The sequence below is a fragment of the Vipera berus genome (assembly GCF_964194415.1).
Source record: "Vipera berus genome assembly, chromosome: 11".
NCBI lineage: Eukaryota > Metazoa > Chordata > Lepidosauria > Squamata > Viperidae > Vipera > Vipera berus.
Window position 1 is genome coordinate 16518498 of NC_138214.1, and position 21017 is coordinate 16539514.

A 21017-nucleotide genomic window follows, 5' to 3' on the forward strand; every position below is an offset into this window, starting at 1 on the left:
AACAAAATGCTGCTGACATTCATTTGAAATCAAGCCACTTTCTCATCTCCCCACCCCAAAAAGAGGAATGAGCAAGCCATAATGCTAGAGAACTTTAGCCTCAAAAATGAGGAGATAGGAGAAGGTCCAAGAAAGAATCCCAGGTTGAACAATTATCTTAGAAACGAGCAGTTGCTGGAAGGCTAGATCTGATGCCATAGTAAAAGGGGCTGGGGGGATCCATTTCTTCCTTTGCTGATTTATGGGCACATCTGCCTGGGGGAAGGGACAGAGGTCATTGTGATGTTCTCTAGTTTTTTCCCCCAAGCAAATTAGTTACCAAAGAAGCAGTGAAATAAAAGAAAACCAGGTGGATTTATGACAGCAAACAAGGAAGTGCCGGGCTATTCACTAAAGTGATGTGTTTGTAGAGTTTCTGCAAAGCAAGTCTTGCTCTGGTTTTGTCATAAGGGGTTCCCCATATACTAAGCAAGAATGCCCACCAGACCCTTCCAATTTTGGGGACACCTTTTCTCCTCCCCTGCCTGCCTGAAGTCCTCCGAAATTAACAAGAATTAAGGAGGGTTACAGTTACACCGTGGCCAGTACACACATCCCCACCCAGCCGTCTTTTCTCCAGCTTGAGAAGGGGGTTGAACTAGAAGACCTCCAGGATCTCTTTCAGCTCTGTTATTCTATTATTCTCAGGGTTAAACAGGCCCTGAACTTCCCATCTCTCTTCATAGGACTTAATTTCTCTGAATCCTTCTTAGCTGGACAGCATAGTCAAGATGCTGTCAGTAGCCAAGGCGGAATAACATGAAATAAGAATTGCCTGTCGTTTGGAAATTACACTTCTATTGGGGTGACCTGAAACTACATTTAGCTCCTTTCTGCAGCCTCATCATCACTGCTGATACACAGTTTGCAACCTTCTACATTTCTAACCTCTTTTTCAAAAGTACCATTACCAAATCAATCCTGTTTGGTTCTCGTCCATCTAAACTTGGTTTCCTAATAGCCGAATTTCAATATGTCTCTCCAGCTCACTGACATGGCTCTGCTCGTCTAAGTATTAAAAATCTGCTGTTAAACGGTTCCGACAACATACTAGACTATGGCAGGGTTCCCACAACGTATGGAGGCACAAACAATTAGGAGATTCATCTAGTTGTGTAAGTCAGTAATACAATGGTTATCCACTTTGTCCTAAATGAAGGTTTAGAGATGGAGAAGCACATTAAATGAAGCAGATCAGGATCCCAGTCAATTTCTACTTCCATTCCCAAGTTGGTAATTCCACTGTGTAGTAATTTGTATCTTGACGTGGGTATATTCCCACAACTTCTTTGTGGTAAGGTAAATGGGGTTTCTTTAGTTTTAACTTAGAGTTATTGTGCAAACCCATTGTGACTGCTATACCAGACTCTAGGGCTCACCATTATGAACCTAGCCCATTTGAAGCTTGTTACACAAACTATAACTAATCAAGGAGAATATTTGTAGCTCAGGGTTGACGTGAGGGGTCTTTGGTGCTCTCTGAGCTGGCTTGTTTTCTTGCAGACATTTCATGACCAAACTAGCAACGTTAGCACTGATGAAGTTACCTAGTTTGGGTCATGAAACATCTGAAAATAAAACAAGCCAGCTCAGACAGACCAAGGAGACCCAAACCATAACTAAATGTGTGTGAATGTGTGAATCCAGTATTTGTCCTATCCTTCATCAACACCGGCGGCAGTTTCTGCTAAAAACAGGGAAATGCTCTGTCTAAATCAGGGGTGTCCAACCTTGGCAACTTTAAGAACTACGGACTTCAACTGGCAGAATTCCCCAGCCATTTGAAGTCCACAGGTCTTAAAGTTGCCACCCCTGATTTAAACGATCAGGACATTATCAGGACCCAGATTGTTGGGGGCAATTAAGCTGACTTTGTAATAATGCCGCTTGGGGTGTGTGTGAAAGCCCTAATAAGCAGGCATATACATAGAATGAAGGCTACTGCTAAGCTTGTAAGCCGCCCTGAGTCTTCGGAGAAGGGCGGGATATAAATGGAATTAAAATAAATAAAAATAAATTATATAAAAGAGCACAGATTATAAGGTAAAATAGGAAATTCCAACCAGAAACATATTCATTTATTCTGTATATAAAGAATAAATTTTAGGGAGTTGGAGGGGGACTGTACCAAATGCCACAAATGCCAAAAGTATAATTTAATATTTGAAGTGATCGGATCCATCAATGTCTTGCAGTCAACAAAGAAAAAAACATAGTTTAGGTTTCACAATTAGTGGACCACTGACTTCAATGGACTAAAAACAACACAAGGCAGAAAAACACACAAGTAAATATTATATTTCTGGTCTCCCAGCGTGGACCTGCCTGTACCACCTATAAATTAATTCTTCACGTGAGGCTATTCCAGAAACTACATCATCAAAACCATTCCAAAGCTTTTCCAAGCTGATGTTGGAATCTTTATTTTTTTTAAAAAATAAAAATAAAAAAGCAGAAAACAACTAATCTATTCACTCCACACAGTTAAAAAGTTGCCTCTAAATTCAGAAGACAAACATCTCAAACTCTTTTGACTTGCTGCTTAAAGAAAAGCAATCTTCAAACACTTTGCACCTCTTTAAGACAGAGTTGCCTCAAAAGTGACAGGTCATTCACAAAAGTCAACTAAGTAGCACATCCTGAAGGGAATTTTTTATTTATTTATTTATTTCCCATCCCTTCTTATGATGTTTTGGTTGCTCATCAAGAAAGGGTGTCAAAACAGTTTACACCCCAATATTTTTCTCCAGCTCCTCGGAGAATACAAATCAGCAGCTATAACCCTGAAGTACGAAGAGGATGAAATGGTTTGTGTTATAACTTTGTTTTGTTTTTTTTAATCACATGCTTTGTCTGCCACATGTACCTTAAATTCTTCCTTATTTCTTTCATTAAAAATAATTTTATGACATCTTTTCAAGAAATTGCAGATAAATGCCTTCCATGCACATGTTCATTCAACTGTTGAGCTGTTCCATTAATTGCAATTGAACGTAGGATCATCTGTCTAGAATTAAAGGCTTTTGCTCTTTGTGATATAAAGATCTATCACATCTGGAAGGAACGGCTGGCTCCACTCACCAGATGAATATTGAATAAGTTTAAAAGCTCACCTACAATGATGACCAATGAGTTACAAACCACATTGGCTGGATTCCTACATACAATGCTAATCTTTGTGCTCCCTTTTCCTCCCATTGTTTACCGATAAACTATCATTATTATTGTGATTCATTGGTTTATCCCTTTAACGGATACTGGTTTGAATGTTTGCAAGCCACCCAGAATTGCCTCTAGATGAGATGGATGGCATACAAACCTAATAAATAATCCCAAATCAAAGAAATCACACTATGTCTTAGCCTGTAGTTAGTTGTGCTTTGTTGTTTCCATGATTCCCAGAACAAACACACTGAATCCCTCCACGCCTGGCCCAGGGCCGGAAGACTCCATGAGAAATCAGCAAGCCAACTGTAAGGTGGGGTTGCAAGAGGACCAACCCTTCATTTGAATGCAAATGTTTGGGAGTAGCCAGTTATCTTTGACATTAGGCAGAACCTCAATCCACGGCTAGCCCAGCACCAGGGACCCTATTGTCAAGGATGGGTAGTAAAGACACCTCCTGAATCTTTGGCAAAACCAGTCTAGGTTTAGGCTTGAAAAAGAGAGAGAGGGACGTGTGTGAAACCAGCCTTCCCCTCCCCCCCTCCCCAAGGAGCAGGATGCCTGGCCAAGAAGAAGAAGCCAGGGGATGAACTTCATCTATCTCAGTTATAGTTTGGAAAAAGAAGCCAGGATGTATCCGGGTTCTGTGCGATGCAACGGCAGCAGCCACCTACCAGCACAAAACTTTCCTTCTTCCACACCTTATGTAGATTACATAGGATACCATCATCCCCAAAGTATGGAGAATCGTGGACAAGCTTCAGGGACCTGGGGGACACCTTACGGGCTGCCCAGGGAGGATTGGGGTGCTTATGGCCCAGGAACCTCCAGCACCATGACCTCCACCCAGATCAACAGGTCTTCTCCTGGACAAGTCTCCTTCTCTTCTGCTGATTACAGTTCCCTGAATCCTGCTGGTTCTCTGACTTTACCTTCTCTGGACCCCATGAATTCCCAGGCAAATTCACCTCCCCTCAACCAGCGGCACAGCTCCTACGAATGGATGAGAAAAACAGCCCAATCCACTTCAACAGGTATGTTGGCAGCCTAAATCCTCCCCTCGCCCACCCACCCACCCCCAAGAGTCTTTCCTCATGCTGGACACTTTCTGAAACCAAAGGGACAGATTATCCCAAACCAAACCGGAATGGGGCTTCCTCATCTTCTGATCGGGCTTTGGAAACCTCAACTGTGATTTATTGTCCCAATAATCTGGTTCTCTCGGCAGATGATCACATGATGTATTCATTTTAAAAAGGGCTCCTTTAAGAGGAAGGGTGATTAAGGAGAAACGGGTTGGAAGAGGAAGAAATTGATTTTTTTTTGGGGGGGGGGGGAAACACACCTTCAGCTCCTGATACAAGATAAGGGATAGAATTGCTGTGGCACCGAGTGGGATCTTTGGCTCCTGAATAAGTCAGGATTTGGATGTCTTGATGATTAAGGTTGGGTTGGCTTGAGGCTAAACAATCCTTTTCCGGCAGCACCGGATAAATAAAGGGAGTTGCAGCTCACAAATAAGTCAGGGAAAAAGTGCTAGCAGACCGATTGTGGCACTCCTGCAGACCAACACTGTTTTCCTGCCATACGCAATGCACATTGCAATCTTCACCGAAATCCTCTTGATTTCAAAGCTGGGGGGGGGGGGTCCTCGGCGGTGCTCTCTGAGCTTGGTTGTTTCCTTGCAGATGTTTCATTACCCAAACTAGGTAGCCTTATTAGCAGGGATGATGTTACCTGGTTTGGATAACGAAAGGTCTGCCAGAAAACAAGCAAGCCCACGGAGCGTAGAGGACCCCTACGAATCCTCTCTTTTATTTCCCAGCTTCTTCCTCTAAATACAATACCTGTGAGTCTGCCTCAGCCCCCTGCCCTTGAAATCAACCCAGAATGGTGAACTTTACACCTCTTAAAATTTATTTGCATGACAGCAGAACCAAACTGGCATTTTAAGGAGCAAGGCTTGCACGCATCGAAAGAGGGACTTCTGCAGCAAGGATCCTACTCACCTGGGTTCACTTTCAGGCTAACCACCATTAACATTTCAAATGGATGCTCCGGATAAAAGGATCACTTGCATAGCAGGCTAAAGATGCCCCTCAGAATGCAGGAATCTTAAGGAGAAAAACACCTTTGATCTCCAGTATGCTAATCACAATGGATTTAACCAAGAGGGCAGGAGAAAGAAATTGCATATGATTTTATAAAATGCACCTCCGAGATTCTGAAAAATTGTCTCCCTTGATGCTAAAACGAGAGCAGGTATAAGAGAATTAGTTAGAGCTGCACGAACGCTAATGTTAACATATAGAATAGATGTAGCTCGGGGCTGAGCTGTGGAGTCCTTGGGGATGAGGTTTGTTATTTGCTTGCAAATATTTCACCAACCAACTAGTCAGATGCAAATAATGTCATATTAATACATTAGTATATTTTAATAAGTTAGCAATAGGTCTCCATAAGACTCTACCTGTCTTCATATCATGTAATATGCTACATAAGATTTAGTCACGGTAGTAAAAAAAAATATCCAGTTGAATTTGTTGTGTGGCCCCAGGCTGTTTGGTGAGTTCATAGTTCAAAGTAGGACGAGAACCACAACACTTGTGATTGTTAAATAAGATTCAGCACAATGTGAGTTTTATAAATTCACAGGTTTTGATCAAATACGCTAAATGTGACACTTCTTAAGATGCCTTGAGCTACTATATCCAGAATTCATATCCTCCCTCCCATTTGGAAACTTTGATTATAGTATTCTAGAGACATTTGAAGGAATTCGAGTGGGGGGCGGAAAGGGTTAGCAAAGACTGTTGTGTGTTACCTGTGCCTTGGTCTTGTCTCTCATCTCTAGTTTTTTATTTGTGTTAAAAAAGGATTTGCAGAACTTCCAATGTAGTCACCTTGAGGTAGATGAGAGGTTTGGCAACTTTAAGATGTGTGGAGTTGTGGGGCTGGACAATTCTGGAACTTCGGCTCCACACATCGTAAAGTTGCCCAGTTTGAAAAACACTGTTGTAAAGCAATAAACTATGTCGGGATTATGAACAAAAACTGGCAATTTTCAAGGCAAATTAGTTTCTAACTAACCCTTATAAATAAATATTTAAACATTTTTCTTGAGAGCTGAATAAAAAAAAGACTTAGAGAACTCGCTGTTTTTAACAGTGGCTCTCCAATTTCTCATATAAATCAAATAGGGTAAGATGGTGGGGTCTGCAGATAACAAGAAGTAAAACCCTGGTTTGAATTAAGTTACCCAAAGATGGCCTATAGAAATCCCTAATACATTTAGCCAATTGATAGTATCCTAGATACATGTGTGAATGGATAAATGGACAGACAGACAGACAGAGCAGCATCTAGTTCACAACTTGCCTATATAATTGAATTCCCTTTCTTGACTTGGCCTTCTCTGGCCCTTTCAGACTGCAGTCCCAGAATTCCCAGCTAGTATGGGTTTTATGGTTCTGAGAACTGCATCCAGAGGAGGCTACGGCAGAACCTCTGGATTCACACAATCTCTAAAACAGGGCTACATAGCTTGTGTTTCACTATATTGGGGGAACTCAACCTTTCTGTTAGCATCTTGTTTGAATCATTTCCTTGAAGGTAAAGATGGTTTGTTTGGTGAAGAGTGAGTGCACTTGTGTTTAGCATGATGTGAACGCATCAAAAGGAGGGTTTTTGACTAACAGAATGTACCATTGTTATATTTCTTGAAAATGTAAGGCTGTGACTCCTGTGGGTGGGTGGTGAAGCTGATGGGCCACATCTTTGAAAGGCTCTAGATGGGAGAAGGTCTAACTAAATAAGAATTTATTTCCTTGTGCGTCTGGAGGCCCAACTTTTGTGTTGCAGCAGACAGAGAAGAGCTTTGAATAAGAATGTTAACAAGCCCAGAGAGACAGTTGTTCCTCCTAGTCATCTCTGGAATACTGGAAAATGTCCTCAATACTGATCCAAATAAATACACATTGTGGTCCGGTCTCATCATATGAAATCCAAGGGGTTAGTAGTCATGCTTTTAGCCTCACAGCTAATTCTGGTGAAGCTCTTAGCATCTAGCTACCTGGACCATAAGCCTTCCTTCAAGCCCTGCCTTCAACCAGAGCAAGTGGGTTCATGACTAGAATATGTCTTACTCCTTTCTCTTACCAAGCCGAGCTCTGCCATCTTCAGCTGTGGATGTTATGTTTGTTAACCATTGTTCAAGCCCATTTACCTGTCTCCCTTCATGAATAGGTAGAATGTACTTTCCAAAGCCTTCCTGGTTGATGACCTATTGAGGGAATGAGATCCAAAGCTTAGGCCAGGGGAAGGCAACCTTGGGATGGCTCAGGAATTCTGGGAGTTGAAGTCCACAAGTCATAAAAGAGCCAAGGTTGCCTACCCCTGGCCTAGGCCTAGGCCGCTTTATGACTCGTGGACTTCAACTCCCAGAATTCCTGAGCCAGCCACACTGAGGGGAAAGGGAGAGGTTTCCAAGCTGAGCCATGGCTGGCTCAGGAATTCTGGGAGTTGAAGTCCACGAGTCATAAAAGAGCCAAGGTTGCCTACCCCTGGCCTAGGGACATGGGCTGTCTTACATACTGTAGGTCCTCAACCCAGCTGCCAATAAATTGCTCTGACAATTCGTCCCAGTCTTAATATGCAGGAGAGCAAGACAAACATCTTAACACCATTTTATGAACCTCTGTCCTAGGCTAGACTGGGTTTGTTTTTCTAAACTGAAAAAAAAGTGCTTTTCAGAGAAGAAGGGCTGATTCCATATCTGGGATCCTTCCACTGCTCTTCTCTAAGCAGCTCACATCTTTTTGAAGAGAGGAAGAATGCACATTTTGGCCTAACTTTGGCTGGATACATGCCTTCCATTAAGCAGGAATGTGGTTTGCTTGGATTGGGCTATGTGTGTTGCTAAAAAGTTGTGGTCTGTTCAACAAACCGTGATAAAAATACACAATTGTTTATGACAAGTCTCACGGTGACCTACAAGGAGGACATTCGTAAGGTATTGTTTTGATGATAATGCAGACTTTTCAAGGATGGCAAAACACCCTGGAAATACCGTTGTTTGGAGATGGACCATAAAGTTCCTCCTATAGTTGCATACATGGCAGATGGCCAAGCTTTGCTGAGACATTCAGTTGCTTCTGAAGGCTTATTTAGCACCCACCATGCCAGCTGCTCCACTGCGAGGACAGATGTTAGATTCAAAAGTTTCAGGCTGACTTCCAAACACTCTTGACCTGCCCACAGACAGATTTTTCTTGGAGCAAAAAATATTTTGACAAGAGAAACAGTTAGGAAACAGACTGAAATGCCATTGCAAATATTAGCTTAGTAGTGTTTTTTTAACTCTTCTCCCCTTTATCATTGTATTTTGTTATTGGTGCTCTCAGGGCCATTTGGGTGGGAACAGTGAGAACCAATTGTTCCAAACCACCCCTCCCCCCTAAAAGGGAAGTCCCATCTAAGATACACTTCCATGTTTAGAACAGAACAGACTGGACTGGACTGGAATAGAATAGAATAGAATTAGAATTAGAATTAGAATTAGAATTAGAATTAGAATTAGAATTAGAATTAGAATTAGAATTAGAATTAGAATTAGAATTAGAATAGAACAGAATAATAAGAATGGAATGGAATGGAATGGAATGGAATGGAATAGAATAGAATAGAATAGAATAGAATAGAATAGAATAGAATAGAATAAGAATAGAATAGAATAGAATAGAATAGAATAGAATAGAATAGAATAGAATAGAATAGAATAGAATAGAATAGAATTAGAATTAGAATTGAACAGAATAATAAGAATGGAACAGAATAGAATAGAATAGAATAGAATAGAATAGAATAGAATAGAATAGAATAGAATAGAATAGAATAGAATAGAATAGAATAGAATAGAATAGAATAGAATGGATTAGAATTAGAATTAGAATTAGAATTAGAATTAGAATTAGAATAGAACAGAATAATAAGAATGGAATAGAATAGAATAGAATAGAATAGAATAGAATAGAATAGAATAGAATAGAATAGAATAGAATAGAATAGAATAGAATAGAATAAGGATTAGAATTAGAATTAGAATTAGAATTAGAATTAGAATTAGAATTAGAATTAGAATTAGAATTAGAATTAGAATTAGAATAGAACAGAATAATAAGAATGGAACAGAATAGAATAGAATAGAATAGAATAGAATAGAATAGAATAGAATAGAATAGAATAGAATAGAATAGAATAGAATAGAATAGAATAGAATAGAATAGAATAATAGAATAGAATAGAATAGAATAGAATAGAATAGAATAGAATTGGAAGGGACCTTGGAGGTCATCTATTCCAACCCATTGCTCGGGCAGGAAACCCTATACCATTTCAGACAAATGGTTGTCCAGTCTCTTCTTTAAAACTTCCAGTGTTGGAGCATTCACAACTTTTGGAGGCAGGTTGTTCTACTGATTAATTGTTCTAACTGTCAGGAAATTTCTCCTTGGTTCTAGGTTGCTTCTCTCCTTGACTAGTTTCCATCCGTTGCTTCTTGTCCTGCCTTCAGGTGCTTTGGAGAATAGCTTGACACACCCCCTTTTCTTTGTGGCAACTCCCAATTTGAAATGATTAGATGGACAATGCTTGTCATGCAAGGTAGCCAAATAAACCAGTTACACATGAGTTCATGAGTTTTTCTAGGCTGCTGACTATAATGGACCAAAAACAAAGGAGGAGGGGAGGAAGCAGCTGAGGGCAGGAAAAGAAGTAATGGATGGAAGATTATTAAGGGGAGATCCAACCTAGAACTAAGGAGAAATTTCCTAAGAGTGAGAACAATCAGTGGAATGGCTTTCCTCCAGAAGATCTGGGTGTTCCATCACTGGAAGTTTTTTAAGAAGAGATTGGACAGCTATTTGCCTGGAATGGCCTAGGCTAGGGTTTCCTTCTTGGGCAGGGGTTGGACTAGAGGACCTCCAAAGTCCCTTCCAACTCTGTTATTCTCAAGGAGGACAGGCACTGAGATAAGATGAAACCGTTGCTCATTCTTAACCTGACGTAAGCATAAGGTTAGAGTTAGATTGCATGTAGGTAAGCAAAGGACTTCAGCAATGAAGTCAAGCTTTTCTCCAAAACCTTTCTTTGCTCTCCCCCACCCTCAAATTCATTGGGGGAGTTATTTAAACCAAAACAACCACAAGGTCATGATGCCACCCCATCTTGTTCTGACTTGCCTTTGGATTGTTCCCAGCGACACCTGTTTTTCCCCTTGGTTGTTTTTTCCCTCAATAGATACAGGTGCATCCAAAGCTGTAGAAAGGTGGTTAAAACTTTGCTGTGGAGTAACGTCTATGGAGATTAGATTCTCAGTCATTCAGGTCATAGTTATCCCAAAGGTGCTTTTTCAGGAGGCGACTGGACTTTCTTGCTTTTCTTTGAAGACGTTTTGCCTCTCCTTCAAGAAGCTTCTTCAGCTCTGACTGGATGGTGGGGAACGGAAGGATTTATACATTTGCAAGTGACCAGCTGGCTACAGCTCAGATATGATTCTATGATCCATTTGTATATTTTCATTTCAGTGGGAAATTCCATTCTATCCCCATAAAATAAGCCTGTGAGGTGGGCTCAGCTGAGAGGGAGTGCCTGTACATCAGCCACTGAGAACCCACCCCTGAAGGTAGATCTGAACCCTGGTCCATCACCTGAACCATTATCCCACATTGGAGTATTAAACTAGATTTCTCTGAACCAGTGTCTTCCAGAGGTGTTGAACTACAACTCCCAGAAACCTTTCTCAGTGCTGCAGGCCTGTGAATTCTGAGCATTGTAGTCTAACTGTCCTCTGAAATCTTGATTACACTGTCACTATATGCAAAGTTGTGCATTCACAGTTTTCGGAAGTTTCTCCCAGTGCAGATTAACTCTCCACAAAACAGGCTCCAGCGCATGAAGAACCTTTGAAGGCCTTAGGAGAGGAAGGTGGGTACCCAGTTTTTAGCAACAGCACCTTCACAACTTAAAACCATGTTCTCCGGCCTGGTATCCTCACTTCAGTCCTCCAGCACAGATGGTGATTTGATTTCTGAAGTTCATCATAATTCACTCAAAATCTCTGAAACTGGCCAGGTGAACAATACCAAACAGTAATTCCTTTGAGTAGGAACCTTTTCTCATGGGTGAGAGAAAAGAACAAGCCAGATACCTGCCTGATTTTACTTCAACAGGAACCTTTTCCTGCCCAAGGATTAAGTCATAGCCTTTAAAAAGAGCTTCTAGATTTAGTATGTTTCATAGAATAGACATGATTAGACAGACATGATTTGTCTCTTCATTGACTTAGCTGTTGGTTTACAAGCCTTCAAGCCACCAAATCTAGATTCATACAACACACTAAGCCAAACCCAAACAAAACTCATGGTGTGTAATCCCAGTCATTTAAAATGAGAAGGTAGAGTAGAGTAGAATAGAGTAGGAAAAAGCAGAGTAGGAGAGAGAAGAGAAGAGTAGAGTAGGAGAGAGAAGAGAAGAGAAGAGAAGAGAAGAGAAGAGAAGAGAAGAGAAGAGAAGAGAAGAGAAGAGAAGAGAAGAGAAGAGAAGAGAAGAGAGAACTTTATTGCAATCCATGATCAATCTAAATTCGAAATTGGCTATTTGTACCTTGGAGCTCATAATCTTAGCCAATAATGTATTTTATCAGACATAACCCTGGGATATTTTGCACTACATTATTCTACAGTTCTTCTATATCTGAACATTTGTGATATTTTTTTAATTTTTGCATTAATCATCTTATACATCTAGTAGGTAAAAAGTGGAATAACAAATGAGAAATGAACAGTACGTATACATTGTAAAAAAATCCACATTCAGATCTTATTCTAATGATTTTAGAATTCTCTCTAAAAGGATAAATTCCATGCAAAATTCAGTAATAAATAATAATAATAAGTTGGAAGGGACCTTGGAGGTCATCTAGTCCAACCCGCTGCTCAGGCAGGAAACCCTATACCATTTCAGACAAATGGCTGGCCAGTCTCTTCTTAAAAACTTCCAGTGTTGGAGCATTCACAGCTTCCGGAAGCAGGTTGTTCCACTGGTTAATTGTTCTAACTGTCAGGAAGTTTCTCCTTAGTTCTAGGTTGCTTCTCTCCTTGACTAGTTTCCATCCATTGCTTCTTGTCCTGCTTTCAGGTGCTCTGGAGAATAGCTTGACTCCCTCTTCTTTGTGGCAGCCCCTGAGATATTGGAACACTGCTATCATGTCACCCCTCACCCTTCTCTTCGTTAAACTACACATACCCAATTCCAGCAACCGTTCCCTATATGTTTTAGCCTCCAGTCCCCCAATCATCTTCGTTGCTCTTCTCTGTACCCTTTCTAGAGTCTCGACATCTTTTTTACATCGTGGTGACCAAAACTGGATGCAGTATTCCAGGTGTGGCCTTACCAAGGCATTGTAAAGTGATATTAGTACTTCACGTGATCTTGATTCTATCCCTCTGTTAATGCAGCCTAGCACTGTGTTGGGCTTTTTTGGCAGCTGCAGCACACTGCTGGCTCATATTTAAGTGATTGTCCACTAGGACTCCGAGATCTCTCTCACAGTTACTACTATTGAGCAAGGTACCACCTATACTATACCTGTGCATTTGATTTTTCCTGCCTAAATGTAGAACCTTACTTTTTTCACAATTGAATTTCATTTTGTTAGATAGTGCCCAGTGTTCGAGTCTGTCCAGATCCTCCTGTATCTTAAGCCTATCTTCTGGAGTATTGGCTATTCCTGCCAGCTTGGTGTCGTCTGCAAATTTGATGAGTTCCCCATCTATCCCCTCATCCAAATCGTTGATGAAGATGTTGAAGAGCACTGGGCCCAGAACAGAGCCCTGGGGCACCCCACTACACACTTCCTTCCATGTAGATGCGGTTCCATTGAGGACTACACGCTGAGTATGGCCTGTCAGCCAGCTACGAATCCATCTGGTGGTGATGCTATCTAACCCACATTTTTCTATCTTATCAAGTAGTAGGTTGTGATCTACTTTATCAAATGCCTTACTGAAGTCCAAGTAAATTATATCTACAGCATTCCTCTGGTCCACTAGTTTTGTCACTTGGTCAAAGAATGCAATAAGATTTGTCTGGCATGATCTGTTTTTGACAAACCCATGTTGGCTTTTAATGATAACTTTGTTAGCATCAAGGTGTTCGCTGATTTGTTGTTTGATTATCTTTTCCAGAATCTTCCCAGGTATTGAGGTCAGGCTGATAGGTCTGTAGTTTCCTGGATCTATTTTTTCCCCTTTTTTGAAGATGGGAACTACATCAGCTCTCTTCCAGTCCTCTGGTAGTTCCCCAGTGCTCCAGGATCTTTGAAAAATATAGTTCAGTGGTTCTGAGATCACGTCTGCCAGTTCCTTGAGAACCTTGGGGTGTAATCCATCTGGTCCTGGTGATTTGAACTCATCTAGGCTGGACAGGTGCTCACTTACCATTTTCTTGCCTATCTTAACTTGCGTTTCTATTGTGTTTTTTATGGCACTGGTTTTGGTAGGTTGGACTGTTTTTCCCCTTTGTGTAAAGACAGATGCAAAAAACGAGTTAAATAGTTCTGATTTCTCCCTGTTGCTTGTCACAGTAGTGTCCTGCCTGATAGGATTATTGTCAGAGCTTGAGATAATTTTCTAAAACAACATGAACACACCAAAACACCAGACACTTTTTGATTGCCAGGCAGTCCTGGCCAACACCCAGTTTAAAAAAATCATGAATGAAATTTTACAGAATACTAAGATTCTATGAATATCTTACCAAGCATTTAAGTGAAAATTAGAATGGGGGGGAAATACCCAACTAATTTAATTTTGATTTGGCTTATTATTATTTCTTTCCTGACAGCAACAGTTCAGAGAGATGTTTTGGGTTGACTTGCTTAAAAGCTACCAAATATGTTTTCACGGATGAGGGTGGAGATCTCCACCTAGATCTGGCCCAGTGTCTTCAGTACTACATCAAACCAGTGGTGCGATCCAGCCAGTTTGCACCAGTTCGGCAGAACTGGTTGCTATTTTTTTGTTGCCCAGGCCTACTGGAATCAGCATCCACACAGAGAAGCAAGCAGTTGTTCACATATTTGAATCCCACCACTGCACCAAATTCTCTTTCCAGTTGCTCTTAGCAGCAGATAGACAACCAGTTCAACAGTCAAGATGTTTTTACTTGGCAGCTGTTAGAAGAGACAATAGTAACTTCCATGGAGTTTTAACTCTTTTAACACAAAGACATCAAACAGGGAATTCATTCTGTACTGCTTCTATGGATTGGAACGGAGTTGGTGCCCCTTGTGTGTGCTACAACTCAGGAATAAGAGATAAAGCAACCATTTTATTATTTAATTTGACATTACAAATGCATATGATGTGGAAAGAAGTGGCAGAAATAAAATAATGTTGCCCTATCAGGGTAGAGACTCATCAAAAGTGTTGAGAAATGTGAACTGAGAGAAGGATTATGAAGGTCTAGCCATGAAACAAAACGTTGAATCCCATATACGTAAGCTGTCTTTCGGGGAAAATAAACATTAACGATGCAAAGCCTAAACCACATTTGGAGTCGCAGGTTAAAAGAAAGCTTGGCTAAATTTCAATATTGCTGTCGGAATCATTTTATCAACATTGACTAAGAGATGGATGGAAGATGCCCAAACAGCCCTCTTAAAGCTTGTACCTTCTGTGGGAATTGATAAAGGAGAATATTTGTAGCTCAGGGCTGAAATGAGGAATCCTTGGTGGTCTCCGAGTTTGGTTGGGTTTGTTTGTTTTTTGTTTTTGTTTTTTTTTTTTGTTTTGCAGATGTTTCATTGCCCAACCTAGCTAATATCATCCATGCATAGGTGATGTTCCCTAGTTTGGGTAATGAAATGTCTGCAAGAAAACAACCAAGCTGAGACAGCATCATGGACCCCTCAAAAAAGTATGCTCAGCTCTTTTCAAAATCTTGTCTGGGGCAGCTTAGCCTTCCCCAGCCTAGCAGATGTCAGAGCCACAATATCCCTCATCCTGGGTTGCCTTCAAGACCTTGTCCCATTTGGCTTCCTCTTTCCACTTGGCGTTCTTCTCCAGGGAAGCTTCTCCCTCATCTTAGTGGAGCCCACCTAGAAGAGGCCAGGCTGGTGAAGGCTCTCCTCAACCCTTTGAAGCTCCTTCTCGCCTGGATGGAACTGGAAAGGGATGGAATTTCCAAACGGGGAGGCAGAGCTCAGCTGACTTTGGGGTCCCGCTGAATTCACAGACGTGGACAAATTCACAAATTCCTGTGACCAGGAAGATGCCGGTCCTGGTGTAAATAAAACAGGAGCTAGGCTCAAGCAGAGAAGACAGGGAAAACCAGGGGCAATCTGAATGTTAATGTATTTTCTTTATAAACTAGTTGTGTGAGGTTCAGGAACCTCTCTTCCATTGTCTTCAGACCAGGGGCTGATTTGCCATATCAAGCAACAGACCTTCTTTTGACACTTTTTCTTTGGGGGGGGAGGGAATGGGGGGCTTTGATATGCATCCTGGCTTCTGCTCCTTTTCTGTAGCAGTTATATTGCCGGAAAGACTGGTGGTTTTCACAGCAAATAAAGAGGCCCTTTTATTGTGTTCCGAAAAAATGCTCTGAATTTTATGGCCAAGGGGAAATCTGCTCCACCAACCTCCCACTCTGAAGAGCAAGGCGGAGCCTCAGACCGCCAGAATAACTGGAGCATCCTTAAAACAGGTCTCGGTTTTAAAACACCTGGCAAGTTGTTTTGTTCGAGAGTCAACAACCTGATTCTCACTGATTACAAAAGACCCCTTTAAATGGGTCTTCCAATCATTCCTTTAACAAATTCCCATTACACATTCCAGTCCAGGGTACACACACCACCTCTCCTTCCCTACTTACTTCTCACATCTCACTAAAAAAAATATCTATTCTTTTTAGCCTTCATATATTCTCATATTCTACTTCCCAGCCTCTGTTCCAATGCCTGTTTCATTCTTCTGTTTTTAAAATGAAGAACTTTTAAGAGGTTTGGGGGTTGTTGTTGTTTCCCTTTCTGGTGCTTTGTGCATGTTATTTGTGTAATGTTGTTGTGATATACATGGTATCAACCAGATGCCTATGTCTGTAGAGTACCAAGCAGAAGAAGGCTATTTCAGCGGCAGATCATTTGTGCTGCTTTGTGAAAATTACTGAAACCAAAATTACGTTCTCAAGATGTTATCGGTTTGGTCATTTTCCCCAAAGGTAAACAATCAAAGCCTATTTCTCTTTCTAAAAGATATCTGTAATTCTGACGTATGAACAAAATGGAATTCCTATAAATACAATCGTTCATAGTAAGGCTCACATCTATTGTTACTTTCAAAAGGTAGGACGTTTAAGCAAAAGATCCCAACTCATGGCTTATCTTCCCTCTACTTATATTTATCTTTGGGTTTCTGGTTGCCTAGATCACTCTCCTAATGTACAGCTGCCTATTGTACCCTCTTATTGTCAAGAAAAATACGTTGTATTTCTATTTCCATCAAGTCATCAGAAACAAGTTCAACGTGATAGCAACTTGGCCTTCTATAAAAAAAAAAGAAGAGGAAATCCTCTCTAAGCAAACTAAGGGAAATCGGGGGACATAAGCATCAGTCCTACAAAAATTCAGTGTGCTGGTAAATTCAGGGAGTGCCCAACAGGTTCTGGCCAGTTAAGCTTTTGTGGGTTTTTTTGCCTTGTTTTGGGGTGGACCTTTCAGTATTCTGGACTGTCTCCATCATTCCCGTAAACCAAAAGGGATGGAGATGTGACCTAAAACTTCTGAAGATGATCAGCCTGAGAAAGACTTCCATTGCCCTTCAGGTTTAGTGAAAAATGACATGTTTACAGGCCAGGAACAAATTCATGCATGGCTAATATTTCCAGCACAAAATGTCTGCCCATCTAAATTCCGATGGCCTTGTAATGGTTACTGTTGGCCACAATCTACTTCTTTCTTGCCTGTCTGTAGAAACCTACCACAATCAGTATTTGCAGATGAACTAGCAAATGTTTTTGCAAGCTTTTAACGGTTTGGGAAGTTATGGGTAAGGATGCTTGCAGAGCAAAACCAAAATATGCTTGAATATGCTTTCCTATCCCTGACCCAGCCAGTATGGTTATATGCACACTTTAAAAATGATTGAAAAGAACTCTGTTCTCATGCAGTTGTGGCCTCTCTCTCTGCCATTTCTTAAGGCAACCTGACTTTTGCCAGGAATCCTTCAGGGGTGAGAGATCAGCAACCTCTGTTTTGAGAAACCAACTCATTCCATGAATGTCACTTTTAAAGCCGCAGCTTGTTTTTATAAGCTTGCATAGAGGCCCTAAAACAAAGGAGCTGCTTTAATGAGTAGCAGTGAGATGCTGGGTTCATACAAAGTCTAAAGGACTGCTTCCAAATCATTTTTGAAGCATAAGAATTAGACCAGAGGTGCTTTGTAAATAGTATTATTTATATTGGAATTGGAATATTCTTTACTGGCCAAGTGTGATTGAACACACAAGGAAATAGTCTCCGGTGCATAAACCCTCACTGTACACACAGTACACTGACATACAGTACATTTATTCTTCATAGTAATATAAAGAATGAATAGTAATTTTTCATAAATGGTATTATTTATAATTCTGCGTGGAAAACAGGCTTAGCAAAAGTAGGCGTGTTAGTATTTTTTAGCATATGTGTGTCTTCGTTATTTGGTTTAGCCAAAGCCTGGATTAGACACGTTCATGATTTCAGGAGCAAATGCAAACTTTTCTTCCTTTCTGTTTTCAACAGGTAAAACAAGAACAAGAGAGAAGTACCGGGTGGTGTACACAGATCATCAGAGGTTAGAACTAGAGAAGGAGTTTCACTACAACAGATATATCACCATCCGAAGGAAGTCTGAACTCGCTGCAAATCTGAGGCTTTCGGAGAGACAGGTAGAGCATCTGCCCACCTGCGTATGTGTCAGGGCTTCCGTCCAATTCAGAGCAGAGGACCACTTGGGTGGGTGGGGAAAACATGGAGCGAACATCCCCTGAGGTCCTTGGCGCTCTCTCTGAGCTTGGCCATTTTCTTGCAGATGTGTCTGCTAGCACTAATGATGTCACCTAGCTGGCTCATGAAAAGCAACAAAGCAACAAGCTCAGAGACCACCAGGGTTAGCCTTGAGCTACAAAAGGGACGCGGTGGCTCAGTGGGTTAGGATGCTGAGCTTGTCGATCAGAAGGTCGGCAGTTTGGCGGGTCTAATCCCGAATGCCGCGTAACAGAGTGAGCGCCTGTTCCTCGTCCCAGCTTCTGCCAACCTAGCAGTTCGAAAGCACGTAAAAATGCAAGTAGAAAAATAGGGACCTCTACGGTGGGAAGGTAACAGCGTTCCGTGCGCCTTTGGCGTCTAGTCATGCCGGCCACATGACCACGGAGACGTCCTCGGACAAGCGCTGGCTCTTCGGCTTTGAAACGGAGATGAGCACCGGCCCCTAGAGTCGGAAACGACTAGCACGCATGTGCGGGGGAACCTTTACCTTTTACAAAAATTCTCTTTATTAGGGCCATTGCACATTCAAGGCAATCTGGGCTTTTCCTAGAATGGCTACGAGCAGCATATTTCCCCCATCCGTGTCAGATTTTTGGTCGCTCAGATTTTGAAAAGCTCCTTCCAACAAGGGGGCAGCCAGATTCATTTAACAACCATGCCACTAACGTGATACTTGCAATGATTCACTTAACAACTGTGGCAAGAAAGGTCGTAAAATGGGGCAAAACTCACTTGACAAATGTCTCACTTAGCGACAGAAATGTTGGGCTTGATTGTGGTCTTAAGTTGAGGATTACCTGTATTTCTCTACAGGGACACAGTATTGGCCTTGACTTCCTTCCTAGGGGCTAGTTTCACTAAGGGGTGTTAGGTCAAGAATAAATCACAGAAATCATAGAATAACAGAATTGGAAGGGACCTGGGAGGTCTTTTAATCCAGCCCCTTGCTCAAGCAGGACACCCTATACTATTTCAGACAAATGGTTGTCCAGTCTCTTCTTAAAAGCCTCCAGTGATGGAGCACCCACAACTTCTGAAGGCAAGGTGCTCCACTGGTTGATTGTTTTCACTGTCAGGAAATTTCTCCTTAGTTCTAAGTTGCTTCTCTGCTTGATAACTTTCCATCCCTTGTACCTTGCCTTCCCTTTTGGTGCTTTGGGAAATATGTATCATGTGAGCCCTGGTCCTTCTTTTCATTAGACTAGACCAGGGGTAGGCAACCTCAGCTCGTTTATGACTCGTGGACTTCAACTCCCAGAATTCCTGAGCCAGCCATGCTGAGGGGAAAGGGAGAGGTTTCCAAGCTGAGCCATGCTGGCTCAGGAATTCTGGAAGCTGAAGTCCACGAGTCATCAAAGAGCCAAGGTTGCCTACCCCTGGACTAGACATACCCAATTCCTGCAACTGTCCTTCATATGTTTTAGCCTCCAGCCCCCTAATCATCTTTGTTGCTCTTCTCTGCACTCTTTCCAGAGTCTCAGCATCTCTTTTTTATATTGTGGCGACCAAAACTGGATGCTGTATTCCAAGTGGGGCCTTACCAAGGCTTTATAAAGCGGTACTAACACTTTATTGATCTTGATTCTCTCTCTGTGTGTTAATGCAGCCTAGGATTGCTTAAGACTTTCCGCATCTCCCAATGTAAAGTAACGGGAACTCTTTTTTTTTCCCCTCCTCTGTTTTGCTCTTGCAGGTGAAAATCTGGTTCCAAAATCGCAGAGCCAAAGAAAGGAAACTAATGAAGAAAAAAATGACCAGTTTTGATGGGGGCAGCCTGGCCTCCATCCAGAGTGACTCTGGTTCCTTGAGCCCTATTCCAGTTCATGACCCACAGACTCACTCAGAAATGGCGGGCACTTTGTTTCCACCGCCAGCCCCTCCTCCTCCTCCTCTTCCTCTATCCATGAATGGCCTTCAGCACAACGGAACGATTACACGAGTTGTGGTCTCTCAGTGAGGACTTTCTGCCAAGTCAAGAACACAACAACACAAGGGCCTTTGCAAGTGGAGCCAACAGAGCTGTTGGCACTACAACTTCCACACCTGGCTTCCCCACGGCCATTTGCCAAAGACAGAGGACTTTCCACCAAAGCTTGGTGACCACATAGCCATTTTGGACAAGAGGTCCTGTGATATCCGGGGAGGGAAGGGTAAACCACGAGCTCTGGGTTGCAAAGTTGTGCTTTGGGTGGAGGCAGCGGGAATGGCTGGAGCAGAACACCTATCCTGCTTCTGTACTGGTGGTCCTGCACTTTGTTTGATTGGAGACTGGGAGATTTCACACGCCGCCACTTCATCCTCTCCTTTTGTATTTTTCCTGGGTCACAGGGTGAACACACCATGTCAAAAGAAATACCACACTAGCATAACGTAGTGTCAGGGTTAGGCCTACTACAACTCCTGTTTTGCAGAAGAAGAGAGATAGTGCTGGAATCTGATGTGGAAGAAAGCACAACCTGCTGTGAATCATAGCTTTTCTATTCTTTAAAATATATATTTTATTCTTTAAAATAGATATACCCTAAGTTTCTAGTCTTTAACACAAAGAAATATGTTGGGAGGGAATGACGTCTGTTTGAAAAGGAACTCATCTAGGGATTGAGAAGATGGAGGTGAGGCTCTGGAATTCTTTAGAGCAGGGGTCCTCAACCTTGGCAACTTTAAGACTTGTGGATTTCAACTCTCAAAATTCCTTAGTCAGCTTTGCTGGCTGAGGAATTCTGGGAGT

General features: G+C 41.8%; 1 protein-coding gene across 1 annotated transcript; it reads left to right on the plus strand.

The window, feature by feature from the left end:
- Window positions 1–3814: 3814 nt before the first annotated feature.
- CDX4 (caudal type homeobox 4) lies at window positions 3815–20246 on the plus strand (the record flags this gene model as incomplete). Its single annotated transcript, XM_081336441.1, has 3 exons — window positions 3815–4238; window positions 18044–18189; window positions 19983–20246. The coding sequence occupies exons 1-3, from the start codon at window positions 3836–3838 to the stop codon at window positions 20244–20246; spliced, it is 813 nt and encodes a 270-aa protein (XP_081192567.1). The 5' UTR covers window positions 3815–3835.
- Window positions 20247–21017: the final 771 nt, after the last annotated feature.